The sequence below is a fragment of the Crocodylus porosus genome, unplaced genomic scaffold (genome assembly GCF_001723895.1).
Source record: "Crocodylus porosus isolate Cpor-Errol unplaced genomic scaffold, CroPor_comp1, whole genome shotgun sequence".
Lineage (NCBI taxonomy): Eukaryota > Metazoa > Chordata > Crocodylia > Crocodylidae > Crocodylus > Crocodylus porosus.
In genome coordinates this window covers 201,015,837-201,030,819 of record NW_017728906.1, presented here as the reverse complement: position 1 = coordinate 201,030,819, position 14,983 = coordinate 201,015,837, and the positions used below count along the sequence as shown (strand labels likewise).

At 50.1% G+C, this 14,983-nt stretch overlaps 1 protein-coding gene across 1 annotated transcript in view; it reads left to right on the top strand.

Moving 5' to 3' along the window:
- KLHL35 (kelch like family member 35) overlaps positions 1 to 14,983 on the top strand; it is a 17,770-nt gene that overhangs the window by 1,521 nt on the left and 1,266 nt on the right. Inside the window, exons 2-6 of the mRNA XM_019530516.1 lie at positions 5,158 to 6,048; positions 8,244 to 8,428; positions 11,119 to 11,237; positions 12,011 to 12,199; positions 14,105 to 14,293. Of these exons, the coding sequence (XP_019386061.1) occupies positions 5,159 to 6,048; positions 8,244 to 8,428; positions 11,119 to 11,237; positions 12,011 to 12,199; positions 14,105 to 14,293 (1,572 nt within the window). The 5' untranslated portion in view covers position 5,158. The remainder of the gene's footprint in view (positions 1 to 5,157; positions 6,049 to 8,243; positions 8,429 to 11,118; positions 11,238 to 12,010; positions 12,200 to 14,104; positions 14,294 to 14,983) is intronic.

The following is a 14,983-nucleotide window of genomic DNA, read 5'->3' as shown; positions in this document are numbered from 1 at the left end:
TTTTTTTTTCCCCCCCCCCCCAGTTCATGAGATCTAACTTGTAGAAACCGCAACAACTCTGATGTTTTGGCAGGGAAGAAGGTCTACCATAAGCTGTGTGGCTTTGAGTTTTGCATGAGCATTCACTCAATACTTAGTGATACAACCCCCTCTCCAGAATTTGTGAGCCTGTCTTTTCTCAAGTGCATACCAATTTGTAATATTTCTGTGCAAATAGGCCAATCTGATCACCCTGTGTGGCCTGCAGGACACAAGCCCTGGCAAGTTGTGGGCTCGATTGAGAGCAGTCGCTTGCAGAAACAGACTTCACCTTGATGGTGCAGTCTGAGACAGGACATCGGCTATACTGTAAGAACATAAGACCCGCTATTTACTGAGTCAGATCATAGGTCCTTTTTGCCCAGTCTTCTGTGTCACAGGGGCAGAGAGCGGATGCCAAAAGGGAGAGTGAACCGGGAACGACCAGGGGGTTTTCTACTGTTCCTTTCTCACTTGCAGCCTCCAGCGTTTAAGGTCTAGGAAGTTGATTCAGGCGCTGTATCCCTAACTCTCCTTCTCAATAGGAACTGATGCCCTTTTCTTCCAAGTACACCGCACCTGGACACGAGTTCCCCCCTTGAATGACACGGGGTGCATCTACATGAGACTCGAACTACACGGTAGCCTAATAAGCCTGCAGAGTAGTGTGTCGGGCAAAATCCATGCTAACACACTGCTCCGCAGTAGTTTTAGGCTCCAATGAAGTTCGCATCCCAACAAACCCGTGCGCCGGCCCCGCTGCACAGCAGCTCGGTAGCGCGAGTTGCTATGCTCAATTTAGTACTTGGTTATCCAAGCGCTAAACTTAATGCGCAGTAAGTACGGCACGTTAACGAACATGTAGACGCGCCCACTGTGGGGAAAAGAACCTCCTTTAGCTAGTTTTAAGCTGACTGTCCACTCGTTTCCTTTTGTGGCTCCTGATTGTTGCCTGGCGAGAGACAGCAAATAATAAATCCCTATTGACTTTCTCTTTGCTAGCTAGTATTTTGTAAACCCTTAAGCAACTCTTCTCTAAACTGAACCTCTTTAGTGTCTCCTCGTATGGAAGCCCCTCCATACCACAAATCATCCTTGTTGCCCTTCTCTGACCCTTCTTTAGTCCTTCCATGTCCTTTTGATACGGGATGCTGTATTGCCCAGTGAGCCCTGCCCTGTCCTGGACCCAGGACCGAGTAGTGATAAGGTATAGATAAGCCTTCAGGAACCTACCGTGCTTCTTGAACAACCGTGCTTTGAGGCTGTTCTGCGTTAAGTGCTCCTCCGCTCATTTGAATTCATTTGAAGCCTGTACTGGAACATCTTATTGAGAGCACTTAAGCTCATTATTGTTCCCCTGAGAGCAAACTGTCAAGCTGCCAAGGAGGAAAGTGTTGGTTTGGCAGCAGCGCTGTGCAGGGGACCTGGGCTCTCTTCCCCTGGCGTGGGTTTGCTGGGCGACTGGTGTGTCACTGCCTCTCTTTGTGTCTGTTGCCCCTCCTGTCACATGGAGCAAAGGTCCCAATTTCCTTTACAAAGCCCTTTGGCATCTACTAAATACTATAATATAATGGCGAGATCTCATTAATGAATATTTATCAGCATATATGATACGTTTGATGGTTTCTCCTTCTAGCAGCCAATCCCAGTGCCGGTGTGAGCTGGCGGGTGCTTTTGGCTCACGTGACGTGGCCTTGAGCATGTGGTGTGGGACGTTGTCCCATGTGGATGTCCAGTGCCATCTCTGGGCATCTAAATTGGCCATGAGCAGTCAGCTCACACCCTGGAGAGCAGATCCCCCCAGATCCACCCCTATACTGTGCGGCAGAGCCCTCTGTTCAGAGGGGCTGAAGACCTCAGCCAAAGGGCAGGCGTGGGCCAGGTTGGTTTGAGATGGTCTGAGCATAAAGGCAGGTTATGAATCTCCTTTTATGCACCTGGGGCTTTGCTTTAGCAAATGCAGACTGGTTGGCCTGTATGGCTCCCTGCCAGCCCTGTTTTGCTACAATCCTACGAAATAGTTGGTGGGAGCAAAGAGACTGGTTAATGCCTAGTGCGAGCTGAAGCAACGGGGACCCAGAGAATGAAGTGGTAATTAACTCTGCTCAGACTGAAGCTTTTACATTTGCCCTTGCAGGAAGGAAGCAGAGGGCTTAATGAGTGGTGGGAAAAGCAAGCCCTGATGTTACCTACGTCAGGATATTTCCTGCTAAAGGGATGGAGGGTGCATTTCAAGTAGTCTCCTTCCTTCTGTCTGGTGTTTGCAAAGCTGCTCATGTGGTAGGTTGGGCATTTTCTGCTCCCCTTGAATTGGGGCTTGGGACCTGCAACTAGGGTAGACTGGTACAGCTGCTGTTGCAGAGCATCTGCACTGATTTACCCCAGTGGGATGACCTGCCCCTACTGCTGTGTGCTGCCGGTGCCTTGTCCACTGTAGTACTCCCCAGGACTTTATACACATGGGGAATCCTATGTTTGAGAAAAGATCAGTAAAAGACCTATGGAGGAAGGGAATGGGGGGAATGGAAAGTGCTTGGAAAGCAGACGGGGGGGGTCAGGGATCCCGTACACACCTATGGGCTGTGGACATGTGATGAGCAAAAGAGAAGTCTGGTGGGTGTGTGTGTGTGTGGGGGGGTGCATGTGTGCAGGTGTATGTGTATATATATGTGTGTGTGTGTGTACACATGTGCTCCACTTCTCTGTGGGTATTATTGAAACACGCACTGTCACACCCATCACCAGGCATCTTCATTGCCTGCTGAGAGGCCAGAGACTGAAAGAATCGATACAGAAGCTGAACATCAAGAGGGAGCTTTAATGGCATTGAACGTGGTCTGTGTGTCCAGATGTGCAGGCCTGTGGGCAGTGGGAACCAACCTTTCTGGCAAACGATCTCTGCACCCCCCCTGAGTGCCACTCCGATCCCCTTTCTCTGCTCAATCTGCTGCTCTGCCCCTTCCCAGATCTGTCACGTGCCACACTCAATGGCCTACCATGCCACTTGTGATGTGCATGCTGCAGGTTGGCCAACCCTGTCTTAAGGTGTGGGCACATGATGCGGTAACTCTGGAGGGTTCTCGCTTTTACTCCAAAAGAAAAATGGAGAGGACACAAGATGCACAGCACTGACCATGGGAAATGCTGTTCTCCTGCTCCGGAGGGAATAGAAAGTAAATTTATACCAAAGAAAGTTATTTGGGTCTTTGTGGTTATTTGGGTGTGTGTGTTGTGTGCCCGCAACCATTGTCAACATCACTCTGGAGCTCACTGGTCCCTCCACAGTGGCAAGGGGCTGTCGCAGCACCTACTTGGGATAACCAGCATGAGCAGGCCAGTTGTGTCTGCTTTTTACTGCAGAGTACAGTCCAGGGTAAATTACTGCAGGATGAAAATTTTGTGCATCTGCTCTCGGCATTTACTGGGAATGATTTTTTTGGGGTGGGGAGAGGTTGATTCTCCTCTAAGCTGCATCCCCCATGACTTCTGTTTTCTGGATAATGCCCCCAGGGCATGCCCTGATGGATCTCCACAGGGCCCACAGGCTTGTGTACCTTCAGTCCTTTTGGGACAAACACCATGGGGACAGCTCTCTTCCACACCCCTGTCTTCAGTTCTCTGCATATTTATCAATGGTGTTTACCAAATTACCCTTGGTTAGCTTCCTGGCCCATGTTCCCTGCTTGAAATGCTGTTTTGTGCAGTACTTTTGTTTTCCAGTGAACTTTATTGCCTAGCACATTTGCCCTGAAAGCCTTTTCTTATTTTGTATATCAAGAAACAGTGAAAGGGGCTGGTAATTGGCTTGTTTGCATGCCCCTGTCCTTTCTCGGAGATAAGCATTATGTCATAAGAGTCTACTGTGATAATTAAGAGGTTCCTTTTCAGATCAAGTGGTGGAGGTCTGTGGTTCAGGAGCAGGGGACAGTGGTCCTTTGCTCATTCAACCACTACAGCATATACTCATGTCCTGATGGCTTCAATGACACTTAAGCATGGACTCGCACCTAAGCCTGTATTTCAGCACTCGGCTGTATCAGGGTCTTTACTCCACCTGGTGCCGTTAACTTCTTCCTGACCATGGTTACAATGGCAAAGTCCAAGGTGCCTGCAGATATGTTGCTATATGCGGGGGATGTGCAACAAAATGCTCTTCTTTTTGAGCAATTTTGATTAGCATTTGTGAGAGGATGTAATTAACCAGTAACATGGCAGCTATTATTATTAACCAGTAATACAGATTTATTAATAGGTATTGAACAGAATGGTTGGAGAAGTTCCCTCTGGTATCTCTAAGCCCGTAATGGTGGATGGCAAAGATCATATTTGGCAATTGGGCTCATGTACACACCACGATTTTTGCCCTTTCATGCACTGAAGCTGCGTGTCTGTTTGCACAGATGGGATTTCCTGACACTAGAAGTTTTTCTTGTGCATTAAACTAAAACTCCTTGGATGTAGTTTAGTTTAGCTCGCCAGGAATCAAAGTGCTGCATCCATGGATTTGTTGCATGCAAACACAAAGGCACTCAAAGATGTGTAATGAGCCCTTTGTCCACCAGATGGTGCTACAACTTTTTTATAGTTCACCCCTTCAAATGGCTTTTGGTTTCAAATTGCTTCCACTTTTTTTTTCTTGTGCGGCTTTTTTTTCTCTCCTTGTTTTTCGGCTGCCTGTTTCCACAGCTGCAGGGCAGGGCACAGGCACGGGGTGGGTGGTGGGCCCTGGCCAGGAGGGACAGTGCTGGATCATCCCAGTCTCCTGCAGTGCCGGCCAGGGACCTGGATTCATTCGTTTGAAAACTTAGTGTGTACAAACACAAATGCAATGCTCCAAGGCTTAATTCATTTGAAAACCTAGTGTGTGTAAACACAGATGAGATGCTCCAAAATAAACAAGGTTACATTTTATAAACCTATTTAATTTAATGAGGATTAAAACCCATGGTGTGTACATTGATTAGGGGATAAATCACTCTAGGGATACCCGGTTCAGTGCTCCCCCTGTATAGCATCTGTCTCTGCCAGTGTTGTAGAAACATTACTGGGCTAGATGGTTTAACCAAGTATGACGCTTCTTATGTTCTTACGGCTAATTTAACAGGTGTTTTGCTTTTCTTCCCTCTTCCCCCAAACCAGGATGCATCGGCCAATAAAGGAAGAACCCAGTTATGGAACGGGCAGCCTTGAGAATGCAACTCGGGACCCAAGCCAAGAGCAGCTGCATGTGAAGCTTTGTAGTGGGTCCTGCCATGCCGAGCAGATCCTCCAGACGCTGAACTCCTATCGGCGGAGTGGCATCTTCACGGATGTGGTGCTCGCAATTGATGGGCAGGAGTTCCCTTGCCACCGCGCCACCTTGTCGGCCAACAGCACCTATTTCCGAGCCATGTTTGGGGGCCATCTCAAGGAAGGCCACCAAGAGGTTGTTACCATCCAGAAGATCTCTGCCTCCAGCATGAGCCTCCTCCTCGATTACATGTACGGGGGAAACATCATCCTCCAGGAAGACAATGTTGAAGGCATCTTGGAGCTCTCCGACTTGCTTCAGATCTCTCAGCTCCGGGATGCTTGCATCCGCTTCCTTGAAGGCCAGCTTCACCCCTGCAACTGCTTAGGCATGATGAAGTTTGCTGACTCATTTGCCATTGCATCCCTGGCAGAAAAGAGCAAGAGGTTCCTGCTGGAGTGTTTCGTGGAGGTGTCATCCCACGAAGAGTTCCTGGGGCTGAGTGCAAAGGAGCTGGCTGGGTACCTGTCCGATGAGCAGCTGGTGGTCCCGAGGGAGGAGGTGGTCTTTGAGGCGGCCATGAGATGGGTACGCCATGATGCAGCTGCCAGGAAGGCGGCCCTGAAGGACCTGCTGGAGCATGTGCGCCTCCCTCTGCTGGACCCCACATACTTCCTGGAGAAGGTCGAGATGGATGAACTCATCCAGGACTCCAGAGAGTGTATCCCTTTGCTGCACGAGGCGCGCAAGTACTACATCCTTGGGAACGAGGTTGGCTCCCTGCGATCCAGGCCGAGGAGGTAACACACAGGAGATCCTGCTGCATGTATGAGTCATGAACCCGAGGATCTTAAGGTGGGGGGACTCTTAGGATCATCTGGTCTGAGCTCCTGGGGCTGCTGTGTGGGTAGATGTTTCCAAAGTCCTTTGTTGGTGAGCAGTACTGTGAAGGGCGCTGACCTCTGAATAAGTGCACAGAGCCAGGGATCTCTCTAAAACAAACTTGTGAGGAAGACAAGGGAAGAGAGGCCACTTTTCACATCCTGCAGCAGTCTCAGGTGTGGAGAGCACTAAGCTGGGGCCAGGATTCTGGTCTGCACTCTGCCACTGACCCCCTGCGTGACCTTGGTCAAGTCTCTACTCTCTGTGCCTCTGTTTTTCCCCTTTGGGTTGTCCATTGAAAATAAGGGGCTCTCCCGTATGATGGGTCAGTACAGTGCCTAGCACAGTGAAGCAACCCACCCATGACTAGACCCCGTGGGTGATGCTGATGATACCATATTTACTTGAATCCAAGATAAGGGTCTTCCCCATTCAGCATGCGGGGGAGAAGCTCCTTGTCTTGGAATCAAGTACAATCATGCTATGGCTTCAAGTGCAAGGTGGCGGCTGCTATGGCTTTACCTCAGCCCTGAGCCTGGGTCAGAGCCAGAGTTAGAGCCACAGCAGCCACCTGCCTACCCACAGCCTCTATCCTTCCCCTTGCCCCCTTATAGTCAAGCACAGCCCTGGCTCCATTCCTTCGCACGGTATGGAGCACGTGGAAGCTGTGTTTCCTGCCCAGCTAGGCAGCAGGCCCAGCAGCTCCAGCTCTGTGATCCTGCTGCGTGGCTGGGCAATGGCCACATTTCCATACACTCCATGACCCAGGAGGGAACGGAGCCGGGGCCGTGTCTGACAGCAAGGGAATGGGGAGGAAGGGAGCAGAGGCTGTGGGGGCACCAGGGGGTACAGGACCTGTGGGAGGGGAAGGGATAGACAAGCTGCAGGGGGTAGAAGTGTTTTGGGGGAGACAAGGGCAGGGGGCTGCCTGCTCCCTGCTGCTTCTTTCCTTGCTGCAGTCGTAGGGGGACAAATCTAAGATGACCCTCTGCTAATTAGATGCTACACATGGCGACCTGCAACGAATTTACAAATTTTCCATATATAGACTCTAATTACTGGGGGGGTCGTCTTAAACTCAGGGTCATCTTGGGTTCAGGTGAATGTAGTCTCAAGCAAACCTCTGCTCTTGTCTGTGCTCAGCTGCGGTTTTAAGCCGGGGAGCATCCACAAAGGGTCTGTTCCTCTTACACCATTGAGGTGAGGCTGGATATATCCATGTAGAAATGTGCGTCTGTGAGGAACTTTGTTGCTGAAACTATAGGGTCTGGGACAGAAGTTTCATAAACTGGTTTAACCCAAATCAGTTAAGTCTGATACTATGTTCAGCCAGGTTTATCGTAAACCGGTTTCAGCCATTTTGAAACTGCTTTATGTGCGCTGAGCTTCTGTTCTGTTACAGGTTTAAACTAGTTTCTGATCACTTAAACCGGTTTACGTGTAAGGTCTGTCCCTAGTCGAGGTGTCTATGCATTTCAGGTGCTTACAACATTAGGATAGGACTCGGAGGACCCACGCATGGATTTAATGGGTGTCTAAATTCTGCCCCAGTCCTTTTGAGGCCCCAGCCTGGAGTGACTTGCCCAAGGCCACGAGAGCTTCTGTGGTAGAGCCAAGAACCCAACACCCATCTCTCAAGTCCGAAGACAACCCCAACTGAGTCTTCTCCCCCGCATTAAGGCAGAATTTTTCTTCTTCCAGAGTTTAGTTTTTTGCTGTTGCTGCAGAGAGTGTGATTCCTGGCAGTGGTCTTTTTTTGGACCGCCATCGAGATAACGAGATATCTGGGCCAGCGGCCGAGATAACGCTCTTCCTCATCTGCAAGGTAGACGAGGGGTATGGGGAAACAAAGGCTTGTAGGTGGAGTGACATGCCCAGTGTCCCACAGCCAGTCAGTGGCAGACCTAAGAATAAAATCCAGTCCTCCTGGCTCCCAAACCAGTGGTTCTGGCCACAGGACCATGCTGTCCATCTGAGAGGCTCTGCACGATAATAGCTGCCATGGTGCTTTCTGCAGGACAATAGGACAGAGGAGAGAAAGCTTGTGACTCAGCTGCGCGCCAGAAAGATGGGACTGTTGCTTCAAGATTTTTCCACGCGTGTCTCGTTCTAGGTTCATGGAATTAGCAGAGGTCATCGTCGTTATTGGGGGCTGTGACAAGAAAGGCCTCCTGAAGCTCCCTTTCACCGACATGTACCACCCCAAGAGCAGGCAGTGGACGGCGCTGTCCAGTCTGCCCGGATATACCAAGTCGGAGTTTGCTGCCTGCGCCCTGAAGAACGACGTGTACATATCAGGTGAGAGCCCCAGCTGTGCGCCAGGCCTTCCTGAGCTGCCCGGTCCCAGTCCAGGCTCCAAGGTGCTCTCCAGCTTCCGAGCCGGTCCAGTCTGCCGGCTGGGACATGACAGGTGTTCACCCAAATTGTGCCAGTTTTGCTTTGTTTTTTAATTATTCAGGTTTTGTGCATTTTCAATTGCCATTACACCATAGATTTCATAGTAGAGAAGGCAAGAATTCTCCTGGGCGATGTATTGTATTGGACCAACCGCGTGGTAAGCTTTTGGGTATCACATGGCCCTTCTTCAGGCCTCTAGGTTCATGGAAGAAAGCCCGAGGAAGGGTACTCTGATGAGCAAAAGCTTGCCTATGTGTATACCGACATTGAACATAGAAATGAGGGCTGAAGGGACCTCAGGAGGTCACACCTAGTCCAACCCCCTGCTCAAAGCAGGACCAGCCCCAACTACATCATCCCAGCCAGGGCTTTGTCTAGCTGGGTTTTGAAAACCTCCAAGGATGGAGAGTCCACCACTTCTCTGGGTAACCTGTTCCAGTGTTTTACTACCCTCCTCATGGGAAAATTCTTCAATGCAGCTGGTCCAACAGAAGATATCACCCGCAAGAAATCTTGCCTCTCACCTATCCCCTGGGCCATCAGGGCAACAACATCACCTGAGAGCTGATCAATCGTCGTCTTGTGCACCAAGATCAGGAGTCTGAGGCTAGCTGGCTTTGTGACTATCATCAAGCGAGACCTCCTGAATAATACGTCCGTCATAGCGTTTTGCAGGCAGAGGCTCTGCAAGGGGGTGTCCATCGTGCTTTGTGCTAATTCCCACCTGGTTTGAACTCCGACCTCTGAAGAACCCTAATGACTTGCCCTTCCTGGCTCAGCTGCCCTGCTCTATCGGGAGGATGAGAAACCAGGGCTATCTTTTTCCAAAGTTGCCTGGGCATTTCCAGCTCCTACTTCTGGACATTGAGTTATTCCACTGCCCAGGAAGTTCTCTCCTCTCTAATGCAGCACGGGGACCTGGCTAGCATGTACACACACCACTGTCCGCTCATGGACAGAATTAGACTTGCTGGCCACAGAGAAAAGCCAGCTGGGCAGAGAGCTGCCTGGCTAGGGAAGTAACTCTCTGTAGGAGTGGGCTTTCCTGATAGCACATCTCAGTGGATGGGAGCCAAGATATGAGGAGGAGGGGAGAGGATCAGAGGCCCTGGGGCTTAAAAGAAAATATCTTGAGTGAGGCTGAGTGTGTGGGGCAGATAACAGCTGGGCCAAGACTTGGAGGGCTAGGACCTCACAGCTAGCTCTGTTAAATTGCTTTCTTCCTGTGTGACCTTTCTGGGCTTGAGAAATCCCCCGAGTTCACAATGAAGTCAGAGGCTTAGTCTGTCTTTGGTGGAGAGCACCAAAACACTGGACATGTCCCTGGAGAACCTGTTCTCATGAGAACCAAAGGCGAGGTTTGCAGTCCTCAGGGGTTCACTTGGCTCTACTAAGCACTGAGCGCTGGATTTCTTGTCCAAGCCCTTTTTTTGAGGTTTCCTAATCAGGCCCAAGTGTGCGCTGGGCAATAGTTTATTCTTCAGATATTATGTTCCTTTTAAACTGTTTTCATTGCTGTGATTCATGACCATTGCAAAAAGCTAAGCTCAAACATATAGGCTGAGCTATTGTGCTCCCGAAACTTTTAGCCAGCTACTCTTGCATCAGAAGGCAGGTAGAGACCAGCTGATGAAGTGAACTTGGGTTCACGAAAGCTTGTGCTACACAGCACAAGATATAGCTCTGTATGTTGTGTGCATGCATGCGTCCTCCCTTCCTCCCTCCCTACTTACATATAGCACACACTATTTATATATAAGAATGATATACATCTTAGGGTTGGTCTGTATAGGTGTGCATCTTCCCTGCCTTCTGACTGACTTCAGACTAACACGGATAACTACCTTTCTCTAGTCTTGCCACGGTCATTTGTGAACTGCAGGAACTGTGCTGGCGTCGAAGATCTAGCTTAGATTAAGTAGCATGAGCTACAGTATAAGCATCGGAGGGCCTCCACTGCGGTTCCCGTTGCGACCGCAGCTGGTGTGAGGCACGGCTCTCAATGTACTACGGCATGGAGCTCAGCACAGCCTGGTTGAGTACTTACCCAGTTTTTGGGGTAGGTTTTGCTGTGCTGATTTTGCTGCGATTAGGCCCTAAGCCTATCTAACTGGTTCAAAGGTAGCTCCAGTATGTCTACATTATACAATGTAGATATACCTCTGTGTTCTCACTGTGCCTGTTATTGTAGCACATAAGTGCCTTTGATTAGATTAAGGTCCCTAAAAGCAGGCCTCTGATGCGAAAGGTAGACTAAAAAGATGTTCCCAGGCCCCATTACAATTGCATAGAAATTGCCAGATGGGAATGGATGGGTGGCCCATTTTGCTTACTATCCAAATTTCCACCGACAGTAGGCATGTGGCCCTACGCCTGCTGAAGCCGTCAGAACTTGGGCCTTTTTGTCTCCTTTGATCTCCTTTTCCCCCCTTCCATCATCTCGCTTTACACTACACATGCAACCTTTACCTGTTGTGTGCTGGGTCAGTATGAGGCAGTGGTGACCAGTACACTAAGCTCTCCCGCTGCTGTTCGGTTTGGAGGTGGTAGTTGCACTCCCCTTGACTGTGCTGTGCCTATCTGTCTTTCAGGAGGGCACATCAACAGCACTGACGTCTGGGTGCTCAGCTCCCAGCTCAACGTGTGGATCAAAGTCACCTGCTTGCAGAAAGGCAGGTGGAGGCACAAAATGGCAACTCTTCAGGGAAAGGTACATTCTTCCTCCCTCCGCCTATGCGCTGCAACTTGGAATTGCAGCCTGTGAAAGACTTTTAAAGCATCCAGAAATCCTGCTTATGCAAACAGACATGCGGTTGCAGTGCATGAAAGGGCAAAAAACGTGGTGTGTACATATGCCTTATGAACCAAAGCAGCTAACTAAGGCTGTACCCCTCATTCTTCCTCCTGTGACAGTAGCAGGTACTTTGAAATGTGCAGTACCACAAATCATTTCTGCTCCAGTCAGGGCCATACCAGGAGGGGGTGGGGGAGCCCCGGGCCCCGCACTTCGGGGGGCCCTGTGGAGCCAGACAGAGTGGCCACAGTGACTTTGTGCTGCTGCCAGCTATACATCCGGCCACTCAAAATACCCAAACTAAATATCTACGTTTATCTATGGCTACCAGTACACATAGCTCGTACTTTCTACCAGGCTGCCACACCAGGGCCACAGGCCTTGGGAGTTCAGCTGCCCCTCATTTTACTTGATCATAGCCAATAGGCCAAGAATCAGTTGGCCCCCTCACTCCTCTCCTGGAGCCACCCATGCCCATTCTTCTTCCTATACAACCGCATCCCCAACTGATCCACACCTCCCACGATTCTTTGCACTCTCCCCTCTGACTGACCAGCAGGTTGGATCACAGAAGTCAGAATTCCTTCAAAATCAAGGTTCCTGCGACCAATATGATGGAATCGTAGCCTTCCCCCTCACCCACCCAGCACCATGACCCCTGATGACTCTCTCTCCTCCTTCCATGGCAGATCTATGCCGTCGGTGGGTTTGATGGCTTTTACCGCCTCTCCAGCGTCGAATGCTATGATACTTTCTCCAATCGTTGGTCAGTCGTGGCGCCTTTGCCCCAAGCAGTGAGCTCGGCAGCCGTCGTCCCCTGTCTCAACAAGCTATATGTGCTTGGGGGTGCTGTGGATGACAGTGTGAACTCGGACAAGGTACTGTGGTTGTAGGGGTTGGCTGGGCTGAGGGGAAAGCATGATGGGTGGTAGAAAATGAACGCTGGTGGGAGTGCCCCACAGCTTCAGGACCCCTGATTGGAGGCCTCCGGTAGTAGGTGGCCTGTCTCTTTAAGAGGGAACAGCCAGCCCTGCTGAGAGAGCCCAGCTGTGGGGCATTTAGATAGGCAGTGTCCCCCAAAGAGCTTTAAAAAACTCCCAGAAGAGTCAGCAAGGTAGAAGGAAGCTGGCTGTGAGAAGAGCAGTTTGACACAAGGAGGGGCCAGCTGGCATGCTGGGACCAGAGCCAAAGGGCTCTTCTAGTGCCTGGGAAGGGCTTGGTTTGACTCGTCTGTTTGCCTGTGGCAGCTTCTTGCTCAAGTGCATGATGCACAGCTGTGCTATTACATTGTCCATTGAGTAGTTTCCTGCTCCTGCCATTTAGGGGGATCCTTGGGCCACGTGTGGTCAGGTCCCAGTTTCTGGTGGGTTAGGCAGTGCCCGGCTCTTTGTCCTTCTCTTTGGGATGCTGGGAGTCGCTGGACCAAGAGAATGAAGCAGTGACAAACTGTGCTTCTTCAGGAAGTTTATTCTGAGATCTGAGCCTGCGGTAAAATGATAATACTGCGCCTGGATAGTTCTCCTTAGCTGTATGTTGGTATGAGGAAGGGAAGGCCCATCTCAGGGTTAGAGCAAAGCGCGGAGCGTTTCTCCCTCTCTTAGTGCGAGAACTTGGAGCTTATAGTGCGAGGCAGCGGTTCTCAGCCTTTTTAGACTGGGGCACGCTTCATTTATCACATACAACCATAGAGTTATACACAATGAGGGGTGGAAGGGGTCTCAGGTGGTCACATCTAGTCCAACCCCCTGCTCCAGGCAGGACCAGCCCCAGTTACATCATCCCAACCAAGGCTTTGTCTACCCAGGTCTTAAAAACCTCCAAGGATGGAGAGTCCACCACCTCTCTGGGTAACCTGTCCCAGTGCTTTATTACCCTCCTAGTGAGAGAGTTTTTCCCTAATATCCAACCACAACTTCCCTTGCTGAAACTGGAGCCGGTTGCTCCTTGTCCTGTCGTCTGCCCCCACTGAAAAGTCCAGCTCCGTCCTTGTTGACACCACTCTTCAGGGAGTTAAAGGCTGCTACTAAATCCCTTCTCGGTCTTCTTTTCTCCAGCTAAATAAGCCCAGCTACTTCCTTTTCACACTAAAAAAAACCTTGTTCCCTCCTTTGACACAAGGCGCCCCTCCACAACCAGTGTGAACTGAGCAGCACCCCTTTCAAAAACCGATCGATTGGTTACAGTGCTTTCCTCCTCGCAGAGGGGCCAGGCGGTGGGGGTGAGTAGTGGTCAGGCAGGGAGGAATCTCAGCCTCGCCTTTCTGCTTATCCGCCCATATCCGCTCATCTTTGAGGCACCCTTCAAAAGAGCTCGTGGCAGCACCCTGGTTGAGCAGCACAGTTCCAGGTAATGTTTGATGGAGCTGCCATTGCAAGGCAGTTTTGTAGCAATAGCATGACCACCTCTCCATCTGAAAGTGTGCCGTGTTCTCCATGAGGAAAACTGAAAATCAGGCCATGCACGACCTCTCTGGTCCACCACCCTAAAACTTTACCTCTCCAAAATGAATGCGCGGTTCCATAAAACTGAAGTCTAAGTGATTTTTCCAGGAGTTGTTGGCAAAGCCGAGACAGGACCCTAGGACTCCTGTTTCCCGTGTTGTCTTCTCCTCCTTGGGCTGATCTCACCCTCCTCTCCACTCTTTTCGTGACTGGCAATCCCATCCGTCTGAGCCAACACACTACTGCGTATCTAGCTTGGTTTTTAGCCCACAGTCTTTTGTCTGAGCAGGGGCTGCAAAGGAGTGGGAATCTCACTAACCACTTCCTTTTTTCTCTTCCCAGGTCCAGTGTTACGATCCTGAAGAAAACAAGTGGACGCTCCTGTCTCCCACCCCCTTCTCTCAGAGGTGTATTAATGCCGTGTCTTTGGACAACAGGATTTACATTGTGGGTGGGCTCCTGAATAAAATCTTCTGCTACGACCCCAAGGAAGACAGCTGGAGGGAAGTGGCCGCTCTCCCGGGACCTCTGGTAAGGGCAGCTCAGTAAGAAGGCCCCGCCATCCCTTGTTCTCTGCCATCTTCTCTGTGGGCAATAAAGTGCCTCCGAAAACTATGGGCAAAGTGACAAAAGCTTGGCATGAACTTCAAGCAGTTAAACTGCCCTCTAGCTCCACCAGAATTAGTCTCATGCTTAAAGTTAATGTGCACAAAGTTAATAAGCAGCTTCCATCTCTACACTCATTGACCTTGGAAATGAGACGCTTGTGCCCTCGGCACCATAGTCAAGGCCTGGGCTTCTGGTATGCACAAAGTCAGCGACCTGGCATCCTCACACCCTCGTTTCTAGGGCTGAAGTGGGTGGATAGGGCTCATTCCCTCAATGGAGCAGCTGAGATCTCCAGCAGACAGGCCCAGCCATACGCTACATGTCCAATACCAGAGCCAGACTGCTTCGCATCACCGCTAATTGAAGGGTGGGGTTTTTTGTTACAGATACTCTTTCATCCTAAATGAGTATATAGTTTTAATTTGGTCATTTTTTTTTCTCTCCACTGGTGGAGGAGGGGAGAACGTCTGTTGGTTACAAAAAACTTTGGATAGTGGCATTTTATTCATTTATCTATTGGGGAAAAAAACAAATGAAAACCAAACCCAAAGCATTTTCAGACTTTTTAAAGATAGGAATCGAGAAATATTTCATTTAAAAGGGAACCCCCCC